At 55.3% G+C, this 21970-nt stretch overlaps 2 protein-coding genes across 3 annotated transcripts; both read left to right on the forward strand.

Annotated features, from left to right (window-relative positions):
- Window positions 1–892: 892 nt before the first annotated feature.
- LOC311633914 (leukocyte-associated immunoglobulin-like receptor 2) lies at window positions 893–3425 on the forward strand (the record flags this gene model as incomplete). Its single annotated transcript, XM_084906920.1, has 3 exons — window positions 893–926; window positions 1144–1467; window positions 2691–3425. The coding sequence occupies 3 exons, from the start codon at window positions 893–895 to the stop codon at window positions 2825–2827; spliced, it is 495 nt and encodes a 164-aa protein (XP_084763046.1). The 3' UTR covers window positions 2828–3425.
- Window positions 3426–7722: 4297 nt separating this feature from the next.
- On the forward strand, window positions 7723–18065 carry LOC311633598 (leukocyte immunoglobulin-like receptor subfamily A member 6). Of its 2 annotated transcripts, XR_014796987.1 has the most exons (11): window positions 7723–7824; window positions 8235–8270; window positions 9737–10057; window positions 11580–11900; window positions 13442–13762; window positions 15397–15442; window positions 16384–16494; window positions 16590–16632; window positions 16742–16779; window positions 16973–17025; window positions 17835–18065. XR_014796987.1 is itself a non-coding variant. In XM_084906460.1 (10 exons), the coding sequence occupies exons 1-10, from the start codon at window positions 7791–7793 to the stop codon at window positions 17979–17981; spliced, it is 1425 nt and encodes a 474-aa protein (XP_084762586.1). In that variant the 5' UTR covers window positions 7723–7790; the 3' UTR covers window positions 17982–18026. The 2 variants fall into 2 exon arrangements, 1 of the variants encoding a protein (XP_084762586.1); XM_084906460.1 differs by lacking the exon at window positions 15397–15442 and having other exon boundaries at window positions 17835–18026.
- Window positions 18066–21970: the final 3905 nt, after the last annotated feature.

The raw sequence follows: 21970 nt of genomic DNA on the forward strand, positions 1-21970 counted from the left end.
TCTGTCACCCCATCCCACACCCCGGGGTGTCACCAGCGCCCTCACATGTCCTCACAAGAGCCCACACATCCCAGCCCAGCCGAGCTCTCAGCTCCACAGCAGGTCCCCTGGCCACCAGTGGCTTCCCCTTCACCCCCCTCCCCCCTGCCTGCTCCGCTCCAACTTCTCCCTCCTGGGGTCGGATTTGGAAACATCAAATCTGAGGACGTCACTTCCCACCCAGAACCCTTCCCTGGCCAAATGGAGGTCTTGTCAGATCCCTCCTCCCTGAGTGTCCCGAGGCCAAGTCTCCCTCAGCCACAGCCCTGGCTTCCTTTCCGCATCTCACACACCAAGCTCACCCCACGCTCATGACCTTCTCCCACCCCAATGCGCGCCCCCTGGCACCCACCCCCCCCTTCCCCGCCTCCCCTGACCACTCAGCTATCTGCTGCTTCCTGCCCATCCCTCACATCTCACCTCAGAGCGGCCCGGGGCCATCTTCACAGACATGGGCCCAGGCTGCACGGTGCTGCTGGGGGCAGGGGGCAGTGCTGTCTTTTATTTTATTTTATTTCATTTTATTTTATTTTCCTTTTCTTTTTTTCTTTTTATTTTTAATTTTAAAAATTAATCTCTTTATTGATTAACTTTTCACATATTTGTCCTCAATCCAGTATTCCAATCCTCCCCCCCACGCATGCCACACACACACACACACACACACACACACACACACCCCTCCTATTGTCCTTGACCCCTGGTTAGGCTCCTAGGTGTGCACACAAGTCCTTTGGTGGATCTCTCCCTCTTATCCCCACCCTCCCTCTGAGGTCCAACTGTCTGACCCATGGCTCCTTGTCTCCGGGTCTGTTCTTGTTCATCCGTCCATGTTGTTCACCATTTCCCCCAGATGAGTGAGATCATGTCCTACCGGAAATATACTTGTAAGAATCGAAAATGAGACAAGCCATCATCGTTACGGCGCTGTCTGTTACGAGGCACTGAGCCTGGCTAGCGAGTGCTGCTCGGACTCCAAGGAGCCTGTGGCGTCCGGATGCCCAGAGGCCAGGCCAGGGTCTCTGTGTCCTCGGCCGCTCCCAGAGAAGGATCATTCCCTGATTCACCATGGTCCCTGAGTCCCTCCTCTCTGCTTCCTTCCAGGGCCCATGCCCAGGCCCTCCCTCGTGGCCGAGCCAGGCCCTGTGCTCCCCCGAGGGACAGCTGTGACCCTCGTGTGCCGGGGCCCAGCAGGGGATAGGTTATTCCGCCTGGAGCAAGACCGAAGAACTCTGTACGATGTTCGGAAAAGTGTGTCTCAAGATGGTTCTCAGGGCTCAGAGGGCAGATTCCACATCCCCGCGGTGAGTCACGACACTGCCGGGAGTTACCGCTGCCTCTACAACCAAGGGTCTAATATCTGGTCTGAGCGCAGTGAGCCCCTGGACCTGCAGGTGACAGAGGAGGATGTCTCCACTCAGCCCTCAGGTGGGTCCCAGGGCCCCAACCCCTGTCCCAGCCGCATCTCTGTCCTCTGGCTCCTGTCCTCCTGCTCACCCCCAGCCCTGGGGCTCCCCTCCCTCTGCACACAGGACCCTCGGCTGTCACCCCTGGCTCAGGGCCCTGGAGTCTGGTCCCATCTGGACACCACGGTGGCCTGGACCCTGAGCCCCGCCTCAGAGGGGACACAGAGCTGTCCTTGCTGGGCTGGGTGGGGCCTGAGCTCCCAGCCCCCAGGTGGGCACAGACCCCTTCAAGGGGCCCTGAGTCCTTCCCCTCAGTGTGGGGGTGCCCTGCCCTTTCCCCTGGCCAGGCTCTGAGGGGCCCAGGCAATGTGACCCCTGGGATCCGCCCTCCATGGGCAAATCCCGTGGTCAACGGGGTCCCTGACCAGAGCGGGACGGTGCTTTGGGGAATATTTTTGGATGTGGCTTACCCCTGGCCTAGTGTGGTCAGACCCTGAGATGAACTGGAGTCAGAGTCCAGCAAGGACATGGAGAGGGATTGAGGGAGAGAAGGAGGGAGAAACGATGAGGGAGGGAGAAAGGGGAAATTCTTCAAGTCCAAGTGTCTCCTCTCTCCTCTCTCCTCATCCTGCTGTGACTCAGACTTCCCATGGGGGGGAGGACATGACCATGGTGAATCCCATCCGCCAGGCCTTGGGGTGTCCACCCAGTTGATCCTGATGCTGTGACCTCCCTGCCCTGGGGGACTGTGGGTGGCACAGTAGCCGGGTGATGTGAGCTCAGTGTCCAGGCCCAGTGACCCTGTGGCCAGGTCAGGGGGCTCCCACCCCATGTGTCCAGGGGCCAGGACCAGCTGCCTGTGCTAATGGGACGTTGTCCTGAGGGGTGGCCAGCCGCTCAGACAAGCGGAAGCAGAGAGGGTGCCATCCGGGTGGCCTAGTCTCCCTGAGCCCTTCTGGGGCTTGTCAGGTGGTCCTCTCTACTGGGAGGGGCAGAGCAAGTGGACAGGTGTGGGCGCTGTGGGCGGGGAAGGACCAGGTGAGTGAGGCAGAGGGAGAGGACCTTGGGCTCAGTGCTTGCCCCGCCCCTTTACAGGAGCCCCTGGAGACCTCTGCTCCCCCACTTGGATCCCAGGCTGGTGGCGGGGGGACCTCAGGGTTCTGCTGGGCATGGGCTCCTGTCTCCTAGGGCCTGGACTGGCCTGGTGGTGTTGCCCTGTCAGTGACCTCTGCCCTCTGCTTCTAGGCCCCGCCTCCCGGAACTACAGTGTGGAGAACAGCATCCGCCTTGGCCTGGCGGGCGTGGTCGTGATGATCCTGGTGGCGATTCTGGTGGAAGCTGGGCTCAGCCAGCGCAGGGCCCCACAGCGACCACAGGAGTAACCACAAGGGAGTCCCCCCAGAGAGAGGGGACCCCAGGGCGCCAGCAGGGAGCTCCCTGAGTGCCCCAAGGCTCACGCTGGAACACAGGACACCCAGATCTGCTCCCGCTGTTTTTCAAGGACAAGAACACCCAGGCCCACGTGGGTTAGGATGCTTGGCTTCAACCCCTCCTCTTCCCAGGACCATAGAGAGGAGTCAGCCTGATTGACCAGCAGGCAGACAAGGCCGGCTCCAGGGGAGACACAGGCCGATGGAATGTAGGCAGGGCAGACCTAGCCACCTGAGCCTGCCTAACTGCGGAAGCCAGCCTCACAGAAATAACAGGATGATTTTAGACTCAGAGGGGAGGCACAGGAACTAGGGAGGGGCTGCCACAATCAGGTGAGCTGAGGCAGAGGAATCCAGAAGGTTCAGGTCTGTTTCTGGGCAACAACAATGGAGAGAATCCATGAGGTGGCCACAGGGGGCGATAGAGAACAGGTTTGTAGCAAATATATATAGGTACCCCTAGACCCCAGCCTTCAGGGGCAACCATGACTGAGCCTATCCCCATGTGGGATTCTCAATGTGCTTGCAATAAAGTTTCCACTTTGGCTTCAATCTTCTGGTGTGAGATTTCTTCATTCTCTGCATGTGTGAGATGCCATATGGGCTGGGGAGGGGGGATGAAACCTCATCTCACTGTTGTGGGTATCACCAGGATACCCAACCCAGCCCCCAGAGCCACTAAGTCATGGGAGGAACGCAAACTGCCCTCCACCATGTGGGTGGGCCTCCTCGCATTGGCTGAAGAGAGCAGGACTGACCCCTGGACTCTGCCAGCCAACTCCCTGGGGCTTGAACTGCAACAGCAGCTCTCCTGGTCTCCTGCCATCAGCCCTCCCTGCACATTTTGGCCTTGCCAGACTCCTGAACTGTGTGAGCCAACCCTGCCACATGCATCTCTCTGTATATATAATTCCTGTTGGTCCTGTGCCTGGGAGAGACCTGCACGAAAACAGTGCACACACAGTATCTTTTGGGGTGGAGTGATGATAATAATTTAGAATGAAGTAGAGGCAATGGTTGCACAAGATGATGAATGTAAAAAATGCCATTGAATACTGCTAAAACCAAATTCCAGTAGTTAGCATAATAACTGTGAGAAGTTCATCAGAAGGCTGATGGATAGCTACACCAGGGCTGAAGATTTGCTTTATTATTGCTGCTGCCAGATAGCTGAGGGCCGTTCCCCCAACCTGATCATCCTTTACTGTTTACCAAACCTTACCTTTGATATGTATATGTGCTTTGCTATAGGGCAAAATCCTGCCTAATAAAGAGAAAATATGCTAATTGACCCTCACGCCTTTGCAAAGAATGGCAGAGCCCACAACCAATAAGGAGGGAATATGCTAACTGAGTGCCCTGCCCTCAAGATGGCGGTGCCCAAAGCCACAAGATGGCTGCACCCAGTCCCCTCAGTCCTGCTGGGCTGGTCCACGTGCCTGCCTCCAGAGTCCCCCAATTCCCTCAGCACCCAGCAGCCCAGGGCCAGCCTGAGGTGCAGGCAAGCCTTGGATAATGGCTTCCCAGCCACCCAGGGCTGCCCAAGGCTCAAGTAACCAGGGCTGGCTGGGGCTTGCGCTGCAGGCAGTGGCAGCAGCAGAGGTGTCATGGGGTGTCGCCTTTCCTTGATTGCCGAGTTGCCTCCTGCAACTGAGGGCTCCTGGAATGTCAGAGGGGGCAGTAACAATTGATATAATCAATCAGGTGGCCACAGGGGGTGATAGAGAGCAGTTTTGTAGCAAATATATACCCCTACACCACAGCTCACCAGTACATGAATTTTCATGCACTGGGCCGCTAGCGTGGGAATAAAAAGCTGGGGTTCTGGAGATTCGGGGAGATAGGACTTTGATATTATTTAAACAGAGAAAGGGGGGATAGTGGAGTAAGCAAGTTACATCAAGCCTTAATTACTTTCAATTATTTTACTTTGAAATGTTTCACTTGTAATGCTAATGGCAAACCTCCCGTGGAATTACACATGCTATCAGAATAAGCCAAAGGAAAAATGGTTTGGAAACACGAAAAGATCCTGAGTCTAGTTTATAGAAAGGATTCCTTTATTAACCTTTGGTCAAGAATATGCTTATCTATTTCCAGAAAACTCCCTCAAGCCCATGTGGATTCCTGCCACAATGGATCCAAGAGAGGAACTGACCAGACGACTCCAGGCACAGATGGCGGTGGCCCCAAGCAACAGGCTGAGGAGACAGAGGAGAAACAGTCCGGAGATGGAGGATGGTGAGGATGCCTTGCTGTGCCAGCGGTCAGCAGCTGTGCCTCGGTGCAGGCTGCCCAGGAACAAGCCAAACAAGGTCGGACCTGCATTGCCATTGATCACTGTTTGTCCACCATCCAGAACTGGAATATCGTTGCTGTCATATCACAGGGGACAGTGACTGAGAGCGGAACCCATGAAAATGTGTTGGACAGTGATTGGGAAGGGGAATCAAAGAACCGTTGGCCCAGAAAGGAGCTTAAGGCAGAAAGATTCCCTTGATACCAGGAAGCAATTTTAAGGGACACGAATGTGATTGATTTCTAAAATTATTAAAAACAAAAAGGGGGATATGCTGTTTGCAAATTCTAGAAGTTAGCACAATAAACAGGAGAAGTTCATCAGAAGGCTGATGGACAGCTGCAGCAGGGCTGAAGTTTTGCCTTATTATTGCTGCTGCCAGACAGCTGAGGGCAGTTCCCCCAACCTGATAATCCTTTACTGCTTACCAAACCTTACCTTTGATGTGTATATCTGCTTTGCTATAGGGAAAAATGTGGGAATAAAAACCCAGGGGGTCTGGAGACTTAGGGAGCTTAGTCACTAGAACCAAGTTTCTGTCTGGCCTTTCAAAATGCCTTCCAAATTCCTATTTCTTCTCTGGTCTCTTTAGTCCAATTATGCACAGCCCTTCTCCAGATTCCTGAACCCTTGTTGGTACAGAAAAGACCCCAGCAGAACAGTACACCTACCCCCTTCTGAGGATCTTGTCTGTCTTGTTGACACTATTACAGAAGTTCCCCTTCCTCCCCTTGCCCACCTTTGCCCTCCTGGTGGCCCAGCTCTGCCTGGGCCCTGCCTGGGGCTGCGGCCTCACAGCCATCCCTGGGCTGGGACCTGAGAGTCTCAGCCTTTCCCTCCAGGTCCTGACTCTCCTCTGTTTGCTCCTCCTGGGGGTGGGAGGCCCCTCCCCTGGGAGGTCACAAGGATGTGCCTCAGTGTTGTGAGGGGGGAAGAGGCTATGGAACCACCTCCCCTAGGCACAGTGTCTGTGTTCTGGGCCCTCAATGGACCCATGGACACACACCAACATCCAGACCAGAATCTGGCCACCCACCCAGGCCCCTGTGGTTCTGTGCAAACTCAACCTTCCCGGAAATCCTGCCCACATGACAGTGTCTTCAGTGCATTCGCTCCTGTGGACATGGGGGCCTTCAGTGTGACATAACCAGAGGCAGCTGGCAGCCCAGGGTCTCACCAGGCACAGAGGGCCACAGAAACGGGGGCTCAGAGCCTGAGCTGGGGGCCGGCTGCCCTGGGTACATAGGGGGGGGGAGGCGGGGAGAGCAGGCTGAGTCCCTCCAGCCTCCCCCTCAGCTCTATGCTGCCTCATGAACCGCGTGGAGGTGTCAGGAGAGGTCTATGGTTTCCTGTGTGCACTGAGAAGCTGACGCCTTTGCATCAGGAAATGTGTGGTTTGGGGACAGTCAGCCTGTGAGGGCCAGAGGGCAAGACAGGAAGTTTCCTAGCACGTACTGTCTACTACGATTCTATGTATCTCAGTATCTATCATTGTATCTGTATATCTACCTATGTATCTATGTATCTATCTAATCATTTATGTGTCTATCTATATATGTAACAATTTATCTAAATATCTATGTATATAAGTATCTATCTTTGTATCTGTATACGTATCTATGTAACTATTCATCTATCTAATTATTTATGTAACTATGTATCTATCTAGTCATTTATGTATCTATCTATATATATAACAATTTATATATATATATATATTATTAAATTATTATCTGTGTATATATTTTAACATTGCTCCCCCTCCCATACATACCCTTCCTCCCCAGAGTTTTGTGTCCATTGGTTGTACTTATATGCATGTATACAAGTCCTTCGGTTGATATATGTAACAATTTATCTTAGTTTCTATGTATATAACTATCTATCATTGTGTCAGTATATCTATCTATGTAACTATGCGTCTATCTAATTTTCTATGTATCTATCAATCTGTGTAACTATGTATCTAAGTATCCATGTATTTACATAACTATCTCTGTATCTATCTAAATATCTATTCAACTCTGTGTATTTCTATAATTATGTGTCTTACAATCTGCATAGCTATGTACGTATCCCAGTATGTGTTTATGTAATTAAGTATCTTTGTAACGATCTCTATATCCATGTTTGTATCTATGCATTTATCTATGTAACTATCAATTTGTGTATCTGTGTAACAACTTATACTTCTATGTATCTGAGGATCCAATTATGTAGGATCCATCTAGGGACTATCTATCTATCCATCCATCTATCTATCATTATCATCTATGCCTATCTATCGCTGGTGAATTAATACCATGTGGGTTTGATGTCATGGGTTGAGCCTGGTTGGGACAGATGTCGCTACAAACTGCTGTGTGGACATATGAGAAATGTTGTTTTTCATATGAGTATCACCCAGGCCTCTCTGGACTCACAAAGGGGAAACTGGGTTTTGGGCTGGGAGCACCCCGCCTCCCTCCATGAGAAACCACGGAAACGAGTCACATGACCCTGCCCCTTTAAGGCCGCCCTGCACATTTACTGACCTGCAGGGCCCTGTCCTCCCTCCCCCAGGCAAACGCATCTCTTCCGTGTGACAAGGACAGAGAAGACGTGGAGAGGCTGCTCATGGGGCCCCGGCCCTCCACCCTCCTGGGCCTCGGTGAGTCCTGGACAGAGGGATCGCTCCCAGGAGCCCAGGGGATGGTGGCTGGGGGAGGCGTCTCCAGCCCTGTTCAATCTGACCCTGGCCCAGGAGACTCCTGGTCCCTCCTGGGGGCCTGGCCCCTCAGCTCTGGCCCTGACCTAAGTGTGACCCCGGGAGGGTCAGTCCTAGAGGCAGGGGCCTGGGCGTGGGGACAGGGTTCTGACTGAGGACCCGATTGGAAGATGGGGGAGGGGGTTGGTCTGGAAACACAGAGCAGGAAGCAGGATTGTGCTCAGAGGGAATGCTGAGGAGGGAGCCTGGGAAGTTCTCCTGGCCGGGCCCGCTGCCTCCAGGAAGGCCCCCTGATTGCAGCCCAGGGAGGACCTTGGTGCTGGGCGTTGTCCTCACCAGCCCTTCCCTTGCAGTGCTCTGTCTGGGCCAGATGATCCACATGCAGGAGGGTGAGTCCCCCTTTTTAAATGGAGTTTTTCATACATGTTTCATGTTCAGGCAAAATGTTAATTTTCCTTAGAGTCCTCTCCTGGTATGTCTTCAGCTGGAATGAGCCTGAGCTTCTCTCCCTGTCTGCGTCTGTGTGTCCTCACACCCTCTGGCTAAGTTACCTTCAGAAACCCAGTCTTCTTGTCACTTTCACAAACTCCATGTTCTGTCTCTACCATGAGCCCCTCCCAGGCTGAGGGCTCCTGTGCTGGGCTTGGCTCATTCCCCCCTGACCCTCTGGTATCAGCTCAGGGCCTCCCCGCTCTTCCTCTGAGAGGTCAGCTCTGCTTGTCTGCTCCATAGCCTCCCACACTCAGCTCTGGGCCAGTGTCACTGCTTGTGGCTGCGGGTTGCACACTCCCCCCTCAGCCCTGTGCCCCCTCTCCCCTTCCGCCCTAGAAGGCAGGGGTCCTCCTGTGTTTCTCCTGTTTGTAGGCCAAAGGCACTAGGAGGCATCTGTGAAGGGGAGACAGGAGATGAGCTGTGGCTGAAGGAACGAGGGAATGAGTGGTGGGGCTGGGCCAAGGCTCTCTCTCAAAGATTGGATAACTGAGATGCCTTCTTCCTGTTTCAGAGTCAGAGCCCTCTCTTCCCCTCCCAGCCCAGTTTATACACGTGGGGTTTTAGGAGCCTCTATCACAAGGAAGTGGAAATGGGCTGAGAGGGAGGTGGGGAATGCAGAGGGAACCTCAGTGAGTGCTGCTCAGAGGACATGCCCTGCAGTCACGGGTGGGGGGTGTCTACACAACTGGGATCCTGTGAGCAGGTCTGGGCTGGAGCTCTACCCCCAAACCCACCAGACTTCCCATGGGGTCCTGCATTGGTCCCCACAATCTCCCCAGCTGCCTGCAGACCCGGCCTCAGCCCCCTAGGAGGAGTGAAGTGGGCTAATTTGGGTGACATTGAGAGAGGGCTTTGCATTGGAGTCTCCTGGAATCACCAAGAAGCAGACTCTGGGGCATTGTGGGATCAGACTCTGTCCTTGGACCCCATTGCAGACGCTCCCATTTGGCTGAGCCAAGCTGGGGACACTCACAAACACCCTGTCAGACTCCCACCTCCCCTCCCAGCCCTGCCTCCCTCCCAGCCCTGTCTGTCCCCCTGGAGAGTGGCTGTGGGGAGGGGCATGTGACCAGGGCCTCAGGCTGCTCTGACTCCTCCCGTGTCCCCCTGAGAAAAGCCCAGGATGTCACCAGACTCGGGTCCTCGTTTCACATCGGGCAGTCACTGGAGGGATGATAACTGAGTCCCCTGGTGGGGGGAGGGCAGGTCCCTTGGAAGGGAGGGTGCAAATGAGCTGTGGTGAGGACTGCACAGCTCTGCCAGTTTAGTATAAACCATGAAGGTGCTCGCTTAAGACACGGGTGGTGTGAGGTTGGAGATTTTCTCATGATGGAGCCTGAGATCCTGCTCTGCTTCCTCCCAGGGGCCCTGCCCAAGCCCTCCCTCAGGGCCGAGCCAGGCCCTGTGATGCCGCGGGGACGGCCTGTGACCTTTGTGTGCCGGGGTCCAGCTGGGGCTGAGTTATTCCGCCTGGAGAAGGATGGAAGACATGTACTCCCTTATCAGAGAAGTGTGTCTCGAGATGGTCGGCAGGGGACAAAGACCAGATTCCTCATCCCCGCGGTGAATGAACACGATGCTGGGAGTTACCACTGCCTCTACAAGCAAGGATCCCGCTGGTCTGAGCGCAGTGAGCCCCTGCAGCTGCAGGTGACAGAGGAGGACATCTCCACTCCGCCCTCAGGTGGGTCCCAGGGCCCCGCACCCTGTCCCAGCCACATCTCTGTCCTCGGGCTCCTGCCCTCCTGCTCACACCCAGCCCCGGGGCTCCCCTCCCTCTGCACACAGGACCCTCGGCCTTCACCCCTGGCTCAGGGACCTGGGGTCTGGTCCCATCTGAACACCACGGTGACCTGGACCCTGAGCCCCACCTCAGAGGGGACACAGAGCTGTCCCTGCTGGGCTGGGTGGGGCCTGAGCTTCCAGCCACCAGGTGGGCACAGACCCCTACAAGGGGCCCTGAGTCCTTCCCCTCAGGGTGGGGGTGCCCTGCCCTTTCCCCTGGCCAGGCTGAGGGGCCCAGGCAATGTGTCCCCTGGGGTCCGCCCTCCACGGGCAAGTCCCGTGGTCCATGGGGTCCCTGACCAGAGCGAGACTGTGCTTTGGGGTATTTTTTTTTGGATGTGACTTGCCCCTGAAATGAACTGAGAGTCCAGCAAGGACATGGGGAGGGAAGGAGGGAGAAAGAGAAGGAAATTCTTCCTTTAACACTGAGTGTCTTCTCTCTCTCTCTCTCTCTCTCTCTCTCTCTCTCACTCTCTCTCTCTCTCTTTCTCTCTATCCTGGGGGGACTCAGACATCCCCTAGGTGGTTCCACAAGCCCCAAGGTAGCTCCCAAATTGAGGCCTGGAGTAATGGCATAAGGGAGGCATCTGTAATTGGGAGAGATGGGAGCTAAGCTGTGGCTGAAGGAACGAGGGAATGATTGACCAAGAGAATGAGTGCTAGAGGTGGCCAGCTCTGTCTCAGACATTGGGTGACTGGGATGCCTTCTTCCTGTTTCAGAGCCAGAGCCCTCTCTTCCCCTGCCCTCTCAATTTAGACACTTGGGGTTGCAGGATCCTCCATCACAAGGAAGTGGAAATGGGCTGAGAGGGAGGTGGGAAATGCAGAGGGAACCTCAGTAAATGTTGCTCAGAGGACATGCCCACAGTCAGAGGGGAGTCCACACACACTGGGTCCTGTGAGCAGGTCTGGTGTCCACTTCCACCCCCACTAGACCCACCATGGGGCAATGCAGCCCCCATTGGTCCCCACAATCTCCCCAGCTGCCCTCAGACCCAGCCAGGTCACTCCTACCATCTCCGACTACAGCGTCCCTGTCCCCACGAGTGACCCGCTCATCCTCACCCTCTGCCCCCTCCCAGCCCTGTCTGTCTCCCTGGAGAGTGGCTTTGGGGAGGGAGACATGGCTGGGGCCTCAGGCTGCTCTGACTCCTCCCATGTCCCCCTGAGAAAAGCCCATGATGACACCAGAACTTGTGTCCTGTGAGGAAGTCACTGGAGTGATGAGTCCCTGAGGGGGTAGAGGGCGTGTTCTCTTGGAGGAGGGATGGTTCAAATGGTCTAGGCCTGGGCTGTGGTGAGGGCTGCACAGCTTTGCCAGTTTGGTATAAACCATGGAGGTGCACGCTTATGACATGGGCGGTGTGAGGTTGGAGATTTCCTCATGATGGAGCCTGAGATCCTGCTCTGCTTCCTCCCAGGGGCCCTGCCCAAGCCCTCCCTCAGGGCCGAGCAAGGCCCTGTGATCCCCCGGGGATGGCCTGTGACCTTCGTGTGCCAGAGCCCAGCTGAGGCTGAGTTATTTCGCCTGGAGAAGGATAAAAGACAAGTAGTCTCTGATCAGAAAAGTGGGCCTCAAGATGGTTCCCAGGGGACACAGGCCAGATTCCTCATCCTCGCGGTGAATGAACACGCTGCGGGGAGTTACCGCTGCCTCTACAACCAAGGGTACTCCTGGTCTGAGCGCAGTGAGCCCCTGCAGCTGCAGGTGACAGAGGAGGACATCTCCACTCCGCCCTCAGGTGGGTCCCAGGGCCCAGCACCCTGTCCCAGCCACATCTCTGTCCTCGGGCTCCTGCCCTCCTGCTTACCCCCAACCCTGGGGCTCCCCTCCCTCTGCACCCAGGACCCTCGGCCTTCACCCCTGGCTCAGGGCCCTGGAGTCTGGTCCCATCTGGACACCACGGTGGCCTGGACCCTGAGCCCCGCCTCAGAGGGGACACAGAGCTGTCCCTGCTGGGCTGGGTGGGGCCTGAGCTTCCAGCCACCAGGTGGGCACAGTCCCTTCAAGGGGCCCTGAGTCCTTCCCCTCAGGGTGGGGGTGCCCTGCCCTTTCCCCTGGCCAGGCTCTGAGGGGCCCAGGCAATGTCCCCTGGGGTCCGCCCTCCACGGGCAAGTCCCGTGGTCCAAGGGGCTCCCTGACCAGAGTGAGACTGTGCTTTGGGGTATTTTTTTTTTTTTTTTGGATGTGACTTGCCCCTGAAATGAGCTGAGAGTCCAGCAAGGACATGGGGAGGGAAGGAGGGAGAAAGAGAAGGAAATTCTTCCTTTAACACTGAGTGTCTTCTCTCTCTCTCTCTCTCTCTCTCTCTCTCTCTCTCTCTCTCTCTCACTCTCTCTCTCTCTCTTTCTCTCTATCCTGGGGGGACTCAGACATCCCCTAGGTGGTTCCACAAGCCCCAAGGTAGCTCCCAAATTGAGGCCTGGAGTAATGGCATAAGGGAGGCATCTGTAATTGGGAGAGATGGGAGCTAAGCTGTGGCTGAAGGAACGAGGGAATGATTGACCAAGAGAATGAGTGCTAGAGGTGGCCAGCTCTGTCTCAGACATTGGGTGACTGGGATGCCTTCTTCCTGTTTCAGAGCCAGAGCCCTCTCTTCCCCTGCCCTCTCAATTTAGACACTTGGGGTTGCAGGATCCTCCATCACAAGGAAGTGGAAATGGGCTGAGAGGGAGGTGGGAAATGCAGAGGGAACCTCAGTAAATGTTGCTCAGAGGACATGCCCACAGTCAGAGGGGAGTCCACACACACTGGGTCCTGTGAGCAGGTCTGGTGTCCACTTCCACCCCCACTAGACCCACCATGGGGCAATGCAGCCCCCATTGGTCCCCACAATCTCCCCAGCTGCCCTCAGACCCAGCCAGGTCACTCCTACCATCTCCGACTACAGCGTCCCTGTCCCCACGAGTGACCCGCTCATCCTCACCCTCTGCCCCCTCCCAGCCCTGTCTGTCTCCCTGGAGAGTGGCTTTGGGGAGGGAGACATGGCTGGGGCCTCAGGCTGCTCTGACTCCTCCCATGTCCCCCTGAGAAAAGCCCATGATGACACCAGAACTTGTGTCCTGTGAGGAAGTCACTGGAGTGATGAGTCCCTGAGGGGGTAGAGGGCGTGTTCTCTTGGAGGAGGGATGGTTCAAATGGTCTAGGCCTGGGCTGTGGTGAGGGCTGCACAGCTTTGCCAGTTTGGTATAAACCATGGAGGTGCACGCTTATGACATGGGCGGTGTGAGGTTGGAGATTTCCTCATGATGGAGCCTGAGATCCTGCTCTGCTTCCTCCCAGGGGCCCTGCCCAAGCCCTCCCTCAGGGCCGAGCAAGGCCCTGTGATCCCCCGGGGATGGCCTGTGACCTTCGTGTGCCAGAGCCCAGCTGAGGCTGAGTTATTTCGCCTGGAGAAGGATAAAAGACAAGTAGTCTCTGATCAGAAAAGTGGGCCTCAAGATGGTTCCCAGGGGACACAGGCCAGATTCCTCATCCTCGCGGTGAATGAACACGCTGCGGGGAGTTACCGCTGCCTCTACAACCAAGGGTACTCCTGGTCTGAGCGCAGTGAGCCCCTGCAGCTGCAGGTGACAGAGGAGGACATCTCCACTCCGCCCTCAGGTGGGTCCCAGGGCCCAGCACCCTGTCCCAGCCACATCTCTGTCCTCGGGCTCCTGCCCTCCTGCTTACCCCCAACCCTGGGGCTCCCCTCCCTCTGCACCCAGGACCCTCGGCCTTCACCCCTGGCTCAGGGCCCTGGAGTCTGGTCCCATCTGGACACCACGGTGGCCTGGACCCTGAGCCCCGCCTCAGAGGGGACACAGAGCTGTCCCTGCTGGGCTGGGTGGGGCCTGAGCTTCCAGACACCAGGTGGGCATAGACCCCTTCAAGGGGCCCTGAGTCCTTCCCCTCAGGGTGGGGGTGCCCTGCCCTTTCCCCTGGCCAGGTTCTGAGGGGCCCAGGCAATGTGTCTCCTGGGGTCCGCCCTCCATGGGCAGGTGGCATGGTCCTGGGGCATGGCAGGGCGGGGCGGTGCCTTGAGGGATTTGGGGGATGAAGCTGACCTTCCCTGTGTGTGGTCAGTTTCCAATACCTCCTGGACTCAGGGCCCATCAGGGACCCTCCCCCCCCCCATGTCCTGGTCCTCATGGGAGCTGCTCCCTGAGGTTTTGTGAGGCCAAGAGCTGCTGGCTGCCCTCCTCTCCTGCACCCCCCACAGCTCAGGTGCCATCTGGGAGTGAGTGAGGGACAGACATGGCTGTGGGTGGTGGACACTCAGGGTGGAGAGGGGCCAGGCTGAGTGTTAGGAACCCAGGCAGCCCCCACAGAACATCAGCCCTTTCCCTGCCCTGTTCACAGGAGCTCCCCAAGTTCTCAGCTACACCCCCAGCTACACTCCCAACACACACACAGAGACCCACTCCTCAGGTGGTGAGTAGAGACCTCAGCTTGGAGGGGTTTCGGAGGGAGGCTCAGTGCTGGGGCTCAGGCTCCATCCTCCCAACTCTAGTGGGGAGAATTAATTAGAATAAACAATAAGAAATGCACATGTTACATAATAAAAGGCTAATATCCAAATCGACGAACAGTGGGACGACCAGTCGCTATGATGGGCACTGACCACCAGGGGGTAGATGCTCAACACAGGAGCTGCCCCCACTGGGTCAGTGTGCTCCCACAGGGGAGTGCTGCTCAGCCAGAAGCCAGGCTTATGGCTGGCGAGGACAGTGGTGCTGGCGGGAACCTCTCCCTCCTCCGTGGAAATGTGGCTAGTGCAGCTGAGGCTCTGGCTTTTTTCTAAAAAATATATCTTTGTTGAGTTCAGAGAGGAAGCAAGAGGGAGAGAGAATGAAACATTCATGATGAGAGCATCATTGATAGACTGCATCCTGCACGCCCCATACTGGGAATGGAGCCCACAACCTGGGCATGTGCCCTGACTGAGATTTGAACCTGTGACGTCTTGGTTCATAGATCGACAACCACTGAGCCATGCCGGCCTGGGTTGAGAATCTGGATTTTAAATTTATTTCAGTTAAATGCCAGTGGATACAGTGACCCTCGGGTACTAATTTGGACAGGACAAATGCAGGGCATTTCCATCCCCTCAGAAAGTCCCATAGGCAGAACAGTCCTGGAGGGAGCAGCTGAGGGTCCCAGAGTGGGGAGACCTCCCCAGGGGGGCTTAGAGACTCAGAGCCTCATCTGTCCAGCTCGGGACTTAGACACATGTCCTCCTGGTTCCTCACTCCTAGGAGACATACGGACCCAGTCACAGGACAATAGGAGACAGAGAACCTCGTGGGGAAGGGAAAGAATATGTTTGGGCGTTGGTCATACCTCAGCTCTATTGACATCCTGGGGACAGAGGGTGTCCCACTCAGGACCCTGGTTTAGTAAAATGAGGATGATGGGTCCCTGCTGGAGTTCTTGTTCCAGCATTAAGAAGCGTTCAGCATTCTGGAGAATGGCTGTGTGTAGATTAAGTAGAAGTCCAGAGATGAAAGATAATTTTGAAAAGCATTGGGGGTCAGAGGAACCTGGCTGAAGAAAGGAGATTCTCCTTGACTCAGGACCCCTTGCTTTTTATTAACATAAATTGTCCTAAGGCAGTGGTCGGAAAACTCATAAGTCAACAGAGCCAAATATCAACAGTACAACCATTGAAATTTCGTTGGAGAGCCAAATTTTTAAACTTAAACTTCTGCTAACACCACTTCTTCAAAATCGACTTGCCCAGGCCATGGTATTTTGTGGAAGAGCCACACTCAAGGGGCCAAAGAGCCGCATGTGGCTCGTGAGCCGCAGTTTGCCTACCATGGTCCTAAGGCAAGGTGGAGATATTGTCAGATTGGGGAATAGCGCACAGCTGTTCAGGTGTATGGCCAATAGGAGGCAATAACATGTAGATTGAGAAGCCCTGAGCTGTCTGGCAGCAAACACTCATCCTATTCAGGTATGGGGGAAGTGCCTTTAGCCATTCCCAACAAGTGATAACATATGTGACTCAGCCCTTGTTGAGTCTCCAAGTTCCATCAACCTTTTGATTAAACACTTGCAGTTATGACATGCTGGAATTGGCTTCTGGCAGATCCCATGCCACAGGATCCCATACCAGGCATGTGGGAGATTAGATACATCAGTGTGAACATGATAGACACCCAGAGTATGCATGGTATGCAGTTGGTGCTCCATACATGCATCCTGTGGATACTGTGGTTTGATCTTCACTGCCTTTCTAGGCCTGTTGAGAGAAAATGTTTACATCCTTGTTCGGACCTCCGTGGCCATTCTCCTTTGTGTCCTCCTGCTGGTCCTCTTCTTAGTCCACCGTCAGCATCAGAGAAAACACAGTAGGTCTCAGGGTCAGGGTGGGGTGACCTGGGAAGGCTGTGTGAAGTGCTGGGAAGATGGCCTCCCTCCTAATTCATACCCTGATTGTCCTCAGAGTCCATCCACAGCAAAGGCAAGGAGCAGAGGCCCCAGGAAAGGTGAGGACCCCAAGAATTACCCACGGACCCCTCACCCAGGTCTCTGCCTCCAGAGCACCCCACCCTCACCTCCACCCCCACCCTGTACTCTCTTGTTCTTTCTCCTCAGGCTTATCCAGGCTGATGACATCACAGAGAGCACACCAGGTAAGGGACAAGGAGAGGGAACTGCTTGAGGAAAGGGGAGTGGCATTGAGCTCATTGAGGAAGCAATGGGGAGGCAGCAAGATGACTGGATGTTGCGGCTGGAGGTTGAGACCTAAACCCGTGAGGTTTCAGGCAAATTTGCCTCCATAGGTTCATACCAATGACTGAATGTTGTTCTTTCCCTCCACCCCAGATGAGGCCACAGTCTATGCACTTCCTGAGAAAAAGAGGGAGCTGCAGAGCCCAGTAAGTCCTTGGATTAATCACCTATTTCTGTGTAACCATGCCATACCCCAACGTTTTTGTTTGTGTTTTTAATGCTCATCTGAGGGTATTTTTTTTCATTGATTTTTCAAGAAGAGTGGAAGGGGGAAAGGGAGAGGGAGAAACAGAGAAACATCGATGTGACAGAGACATATCGACTGGTTATCTCCCACACGGGCTTCGACCAGGGCCAGGGATTGAACATGTGACCCTTCGTTCTATAACCAATGCTCTAATCACTGAGCAATACGAGCCAGGGACAAAGTGCCCGGGCTTGAACAGCTTCACACAAGGATCTCAGTAGTTTCTTGGGTCAAAATTGGAAGCAAATTGAATCTGCCGGGTGGTTCCAGCTCACGGACTCTCACGAGGCTGCTGTCATGGTGATGGGCTGCATTCATCGGAAGGCTGGACTGGGGCTGCAGGTCCACGTGCAAGATGGCACCCTCCTAGGCTATGGTGGGAGGCCTCCGTTCCTCTACATGTGGGCTTCTCCATGGCAGCTGCCTCCCTCAGAGGGTGGGGCCCCAGGGAGGGAGAAAGGGCAGAAATCCTATGTGTCTTGAGGCCTCTCCATGGAGGTGGCCTCTCCTTCTGTCGTATTCTATGGTCACACAGCCAAACTCTGATTCTGGGGGGAAGGGAACGCCCCAATGGAGATTCCGGAGGAGGGACCACAGGGGCCATGTGGAAGCTGGCTGCCATAGTCTGTCCTTCCCACAGCCTCCTCTCCTCTGCCCCTCCCCCCCCCCCCCCCCCCCCCTGCTAACCCACCTGGCTCTCTCCCTCAGAGCCCTGCTGCGGGAGACGCCCAGGAGGTGACATACGCCCAGCTGGACCAGGGGGCCCTCACCCTCAGAGCAGCCCAGGCTGTGTCCCCACCGCCCGCGGAGCCCACAGCTGCTGCCAGCACATACGCAGAACTCCCCAGACGCTGACCCGACCCCTGGCCTCTGCTCCGACAGACACACATCACCCTTTTTAAAAAATAAATAAATAAATAAATTCTTTATTGTTTAAAGTATTACATAAGTCTCCTTTTCCCCCCACCATTGACCTCTCCCCGGCAGCCCCCACCCCTAACACAAGTCCCTCTTGCAAAGGCCTGAAGCACCATTAGGGGGGCTTCCCTGTGGATTCACCCCATTATTGTTGCCATCTATTCATTTCTCCTGGAGGGGAGAGCTGGAGTCTGGGGTCCCCTATTCAACACGTAGGAGGTTCATTAACCAGGTGGCCCCTCCTACAGTCCAGAAGCTCCTTAGAGCACCCATATAATACTTATTTCCAGAGACCCACCTACTGTTGTCCAGCAGTTTCTAGCAACCCAGCTACAGTTGTCCAGCAGTTTCCATAGACCAAACCACTGTTGCTCAGCAGTTTCCAGAGACCCCACTGCAGTTGGTGGGCTGTTTCCAGAGACCCAGCTACAGTCCTACAGTCGCCCATTGGTTCCACCCATGTCCTGTGAATCCCCCCCACCCCCCAGAGACTGTTGGAACCACCTTCTTAAGTGACTTTAACGACTTCCCACTTGTTGACCTTGGACCTGGGCCATACCGATACAGACTATGGCAGCTGGCTTCCAGGTGGCCTCATTGTCTCTGAATCCTGCTTCACCTTAGTCATCAATAAATGTTCTCACACACCAGCTATGGCAGCCCTGCACGAGGCGCTGGGGCACACGGTACCTGGTCCCCAGTGTCTGCTTCCACAGATGCTCAAAACTTAGTAAGAGAATAAATACGGGGGGAAAAAATGGCATCGATGATTTCTGAAATGAGTGTGGTTCTTAGTCATGAGTGAGCAGGCATCTAAGGGGACGTTTGGCTGGGTGAGGGTGCAGAGCCTACACCCCACCCACACCACATGCACACACATGCCCACGAGTGCACAAATGCACATACACGCACACATATGCACACACAGGTACAGACGCATATACGTGCATACACCCACATCATGGTCACGTGTGGGCTGGGCACAGGCTTGGCGAGACCATGATGGCACGGGAGGGTCTCTCGGGCTGTTAGTCCACTCTAAGGGACATGGCGCATACCCACTTCCCATGCCCACTCCAGGTTCCTCCCCACTGGACACCTTCTGCACGCCCCCCACTGGGGATCCAGCCCACAACCCTGGCCTGTGCCCTGACCAGGAATCGAACCCTGACCTCCTGGTTCCTAGGTCGATGCTCACCCACTGGGCCAGGCCCCGGGCTTGGTTTACTTGTCACTCCCCCAAAGGGTGTCTCTCCCCACGGGGCTGCACTGCGTGGACCCAAGGGGCAGCCCTGGGCCTGGTGAGCTGCCTGCACTCAGGGGGAGGGCGGGGTCATTGGAGGGGAGGAGCTGTCAATCAGCGGGCTGTGGGACCCGCCCTCCGAGTGTGGGCGGCACCACCCACTCTCAGACCCAAAAGAGGAAGGAGGGGCTCAGTCTCCCTGAGCTGGGGCGCCTGTCCTTCTCTCCTGCCCTCTGTCCTGCCCTCTCCCCTGCCCCTCTCCCCTGCCCTCTCTCCTGCCCGGGGATGGACATCGGAGCTCCTGGTTCTTTCCCTCCGGTTCCGGTTCCGGGCCTTGGACTCGGGCTGAGCTGCATCACTGGCGCCTTGGGTCTCCGTGCAGAAGGCGGCGGGGACTCCAGCTTCCACAGCCGGTGAGCTGATCCTGTGCTCAGTCCCCTCCTTACTCTGTGCCCCAAGCTCAGAACCTGTGGGTTCTGTCCCCCTGGAGGGCCCAGACCTAGGAACTCATAGGTGAAAAGTAACGGGTGAGGGAGCGGGAGGGAGGGGAGAGGGAGAGGGGGGGAGAGAGAGGGAGGAAGAGGAGAGGGAGGAGGGGTAGGGGAGGAGAGGGGAGAGAGAGGGAGGGAAGGGGATAAGGAGGAGGAGAGAGGGGGAGTGGGAGGGCAGGAAAGAGAGAGAGAGAGAGAGAGAGAGAGAGAGAGAGAGAGAGAGATTGATTCAGAAATTCAATACAGGATGTAACCCCAAGAAAACAAAGATGAAAACTGTAGGGTGAAGCCCTAATGGGTTTGGCTCAGTGGATAGAGCGTCAGCCTGCTGACCGAAGAGTCCCGGGTTTGACAAGGTATATGCCAGGGTTGGGGGCTCAATCCCTGGTTTTGGGCATGCAGGAGGCTTGCATCATTGATGTTTCTCTCTCATCATTGATGTATCTATCTCTCTGTCCATCTCCCTTCCTTTCTGAAATTGTTACAAATTATATATATATATATATATATATATATATATATATATATATATATATATATATATATATATATATATAAAATAAAATAAAATGGAGCTGGAAGGCTGGGGACCCACCTCGTTGAGGCGCATGGTCTGTGACTCAGAGCAGGGACTGGGCCCCCCCCACACACAAGGGTCTGCACCCCTCACCCCTGAGCTCGCTGACCTTTGGCCGCTCAGGGAATACCTGCTCCCTGGTTTTTGCAAGAAAAAACGGAGGAAGGACTGGAACAGGCCTCAGAGGGTTTGGCCCAGGATTCAATATGCAACTCTTTTATTCTGACAGAATAAAAGAGTTGCACCATTGTAACAGCTGGCTGAGTCTTGGTTGAACTTTAAAAAATATATATTTTAATGTAGAATAACATGTCTAATGCCTGCAACAGCCATGCAGGCCTCTCCTTACCTTTTCTATCCAACCAGCAACAGCAAAAACCCGCACAATTAATCCGCACGAGACGCGCGCGCGCCCCCTAGCGGTCCTCAGGGTAACATCTCCTTGTAACCTGATGGGGCAGCTGGTTGGACCCCATAAGAGGCAGGAATGTGGGCACCGCCTTGGGGGCTGTGTCTCCCAGCTCTCCTGGCCACGGGTCCCGCTCTGGGGTGGGGGTGCTCAGACCCCAAATGATTCTTTGTGGAGACAGCGCTGGGCAGCAGCATCCTTTGCAAGCCCTGGGGCCTCCAGCAACCTTGCTAAGCACCTGAGTGGGGTGTGCCTGAAGAGACTTTGGAATAACAGAGGAGCCTGGCTCAGTGGTTAGAGCACAGCCCGAGCACCAAAGGCTCTCAGCTTCGACTCAAGGGCACGTGCCTGGGTTGCAGGTTCGATCCCCAACCCGGTCAGAGTATGTTTGTGAGAGAGGCAAGCCATCCATGTGTCTCTCTCACATCCATGTCTCTCTCTCTCTCTCTCTCTCTCTCTCTCTCTCTCTCTCTCTCTCTCTCTCTCTCTCTCTCTCTCTCTCTCTCTCTCTCCTTCCCTTTACTCTCTCTAAAAATCAATGGAAAAGTTACCCTGGGGTGATGATGGAAATAATGAAGGGGGAAGAGATCGATGGGGGAAAGGAGACATATGTAAAACTTTAAACAATAAAGAATTTTAAAAAGAAAAGAAAGAAAGAACGCGGGGACCCAGGGAAGCGGGGGGGATGTGTTCACATACCTGATTCCTGAGATCTGCCCCCGAGGTCAGTGACCCCAGCTGGAGGTCAGGGAGTGTGGGGGTACCTGTGGCATTGGAGAGCACAGGGGACTGGACCCCATGGGGGGAGGGACCAAAGAGGAAGAGCAGATTCAAAAAAAGAGGGTACACAGCACAGGTGAGGGGGGTGCCTCTGGGGTAACAGCCACCACGGGGGCCACAGCCCTGCCCTGGGCGGAGACCAGCTGCCAGAGTGTGTCTGATCAGGGAGTGTGACCCTTACAGCCAGCAGGCCCCAAGGGGCGAGGACTTACCTGGATGGAAGGCAATTTCCCGCCCAGGAAATAGGTGAGGGTCCCTGCAGCTCCCCAGGGGGAGGGGCCTAAACCCTGTGACCAATAGGAAGTGTGAAGGGAAGCCAGGCCCGAAGGCAAGGAGATCCTGGGCCACTGGAGACAGCTGTCACTCACGATGCCCAGGGGAGGGCACCCAGGGAGGTGCACCCGGGGGAGGGGCACAGGGGAAGCC

The sequence above is a fragment of the Pipistrellus hanaki genome, assembly GCF_964339955.1.
Source record: "Pipistrellus hanaki genome assembly, chromosome: 15".
Lineage (NCBI taxonomy): Eukaryota > Metazoa > Chordata > Mammalia > Chiroptera > Vespertilionidae > Pipistrellus > Pipistrellus hanaki.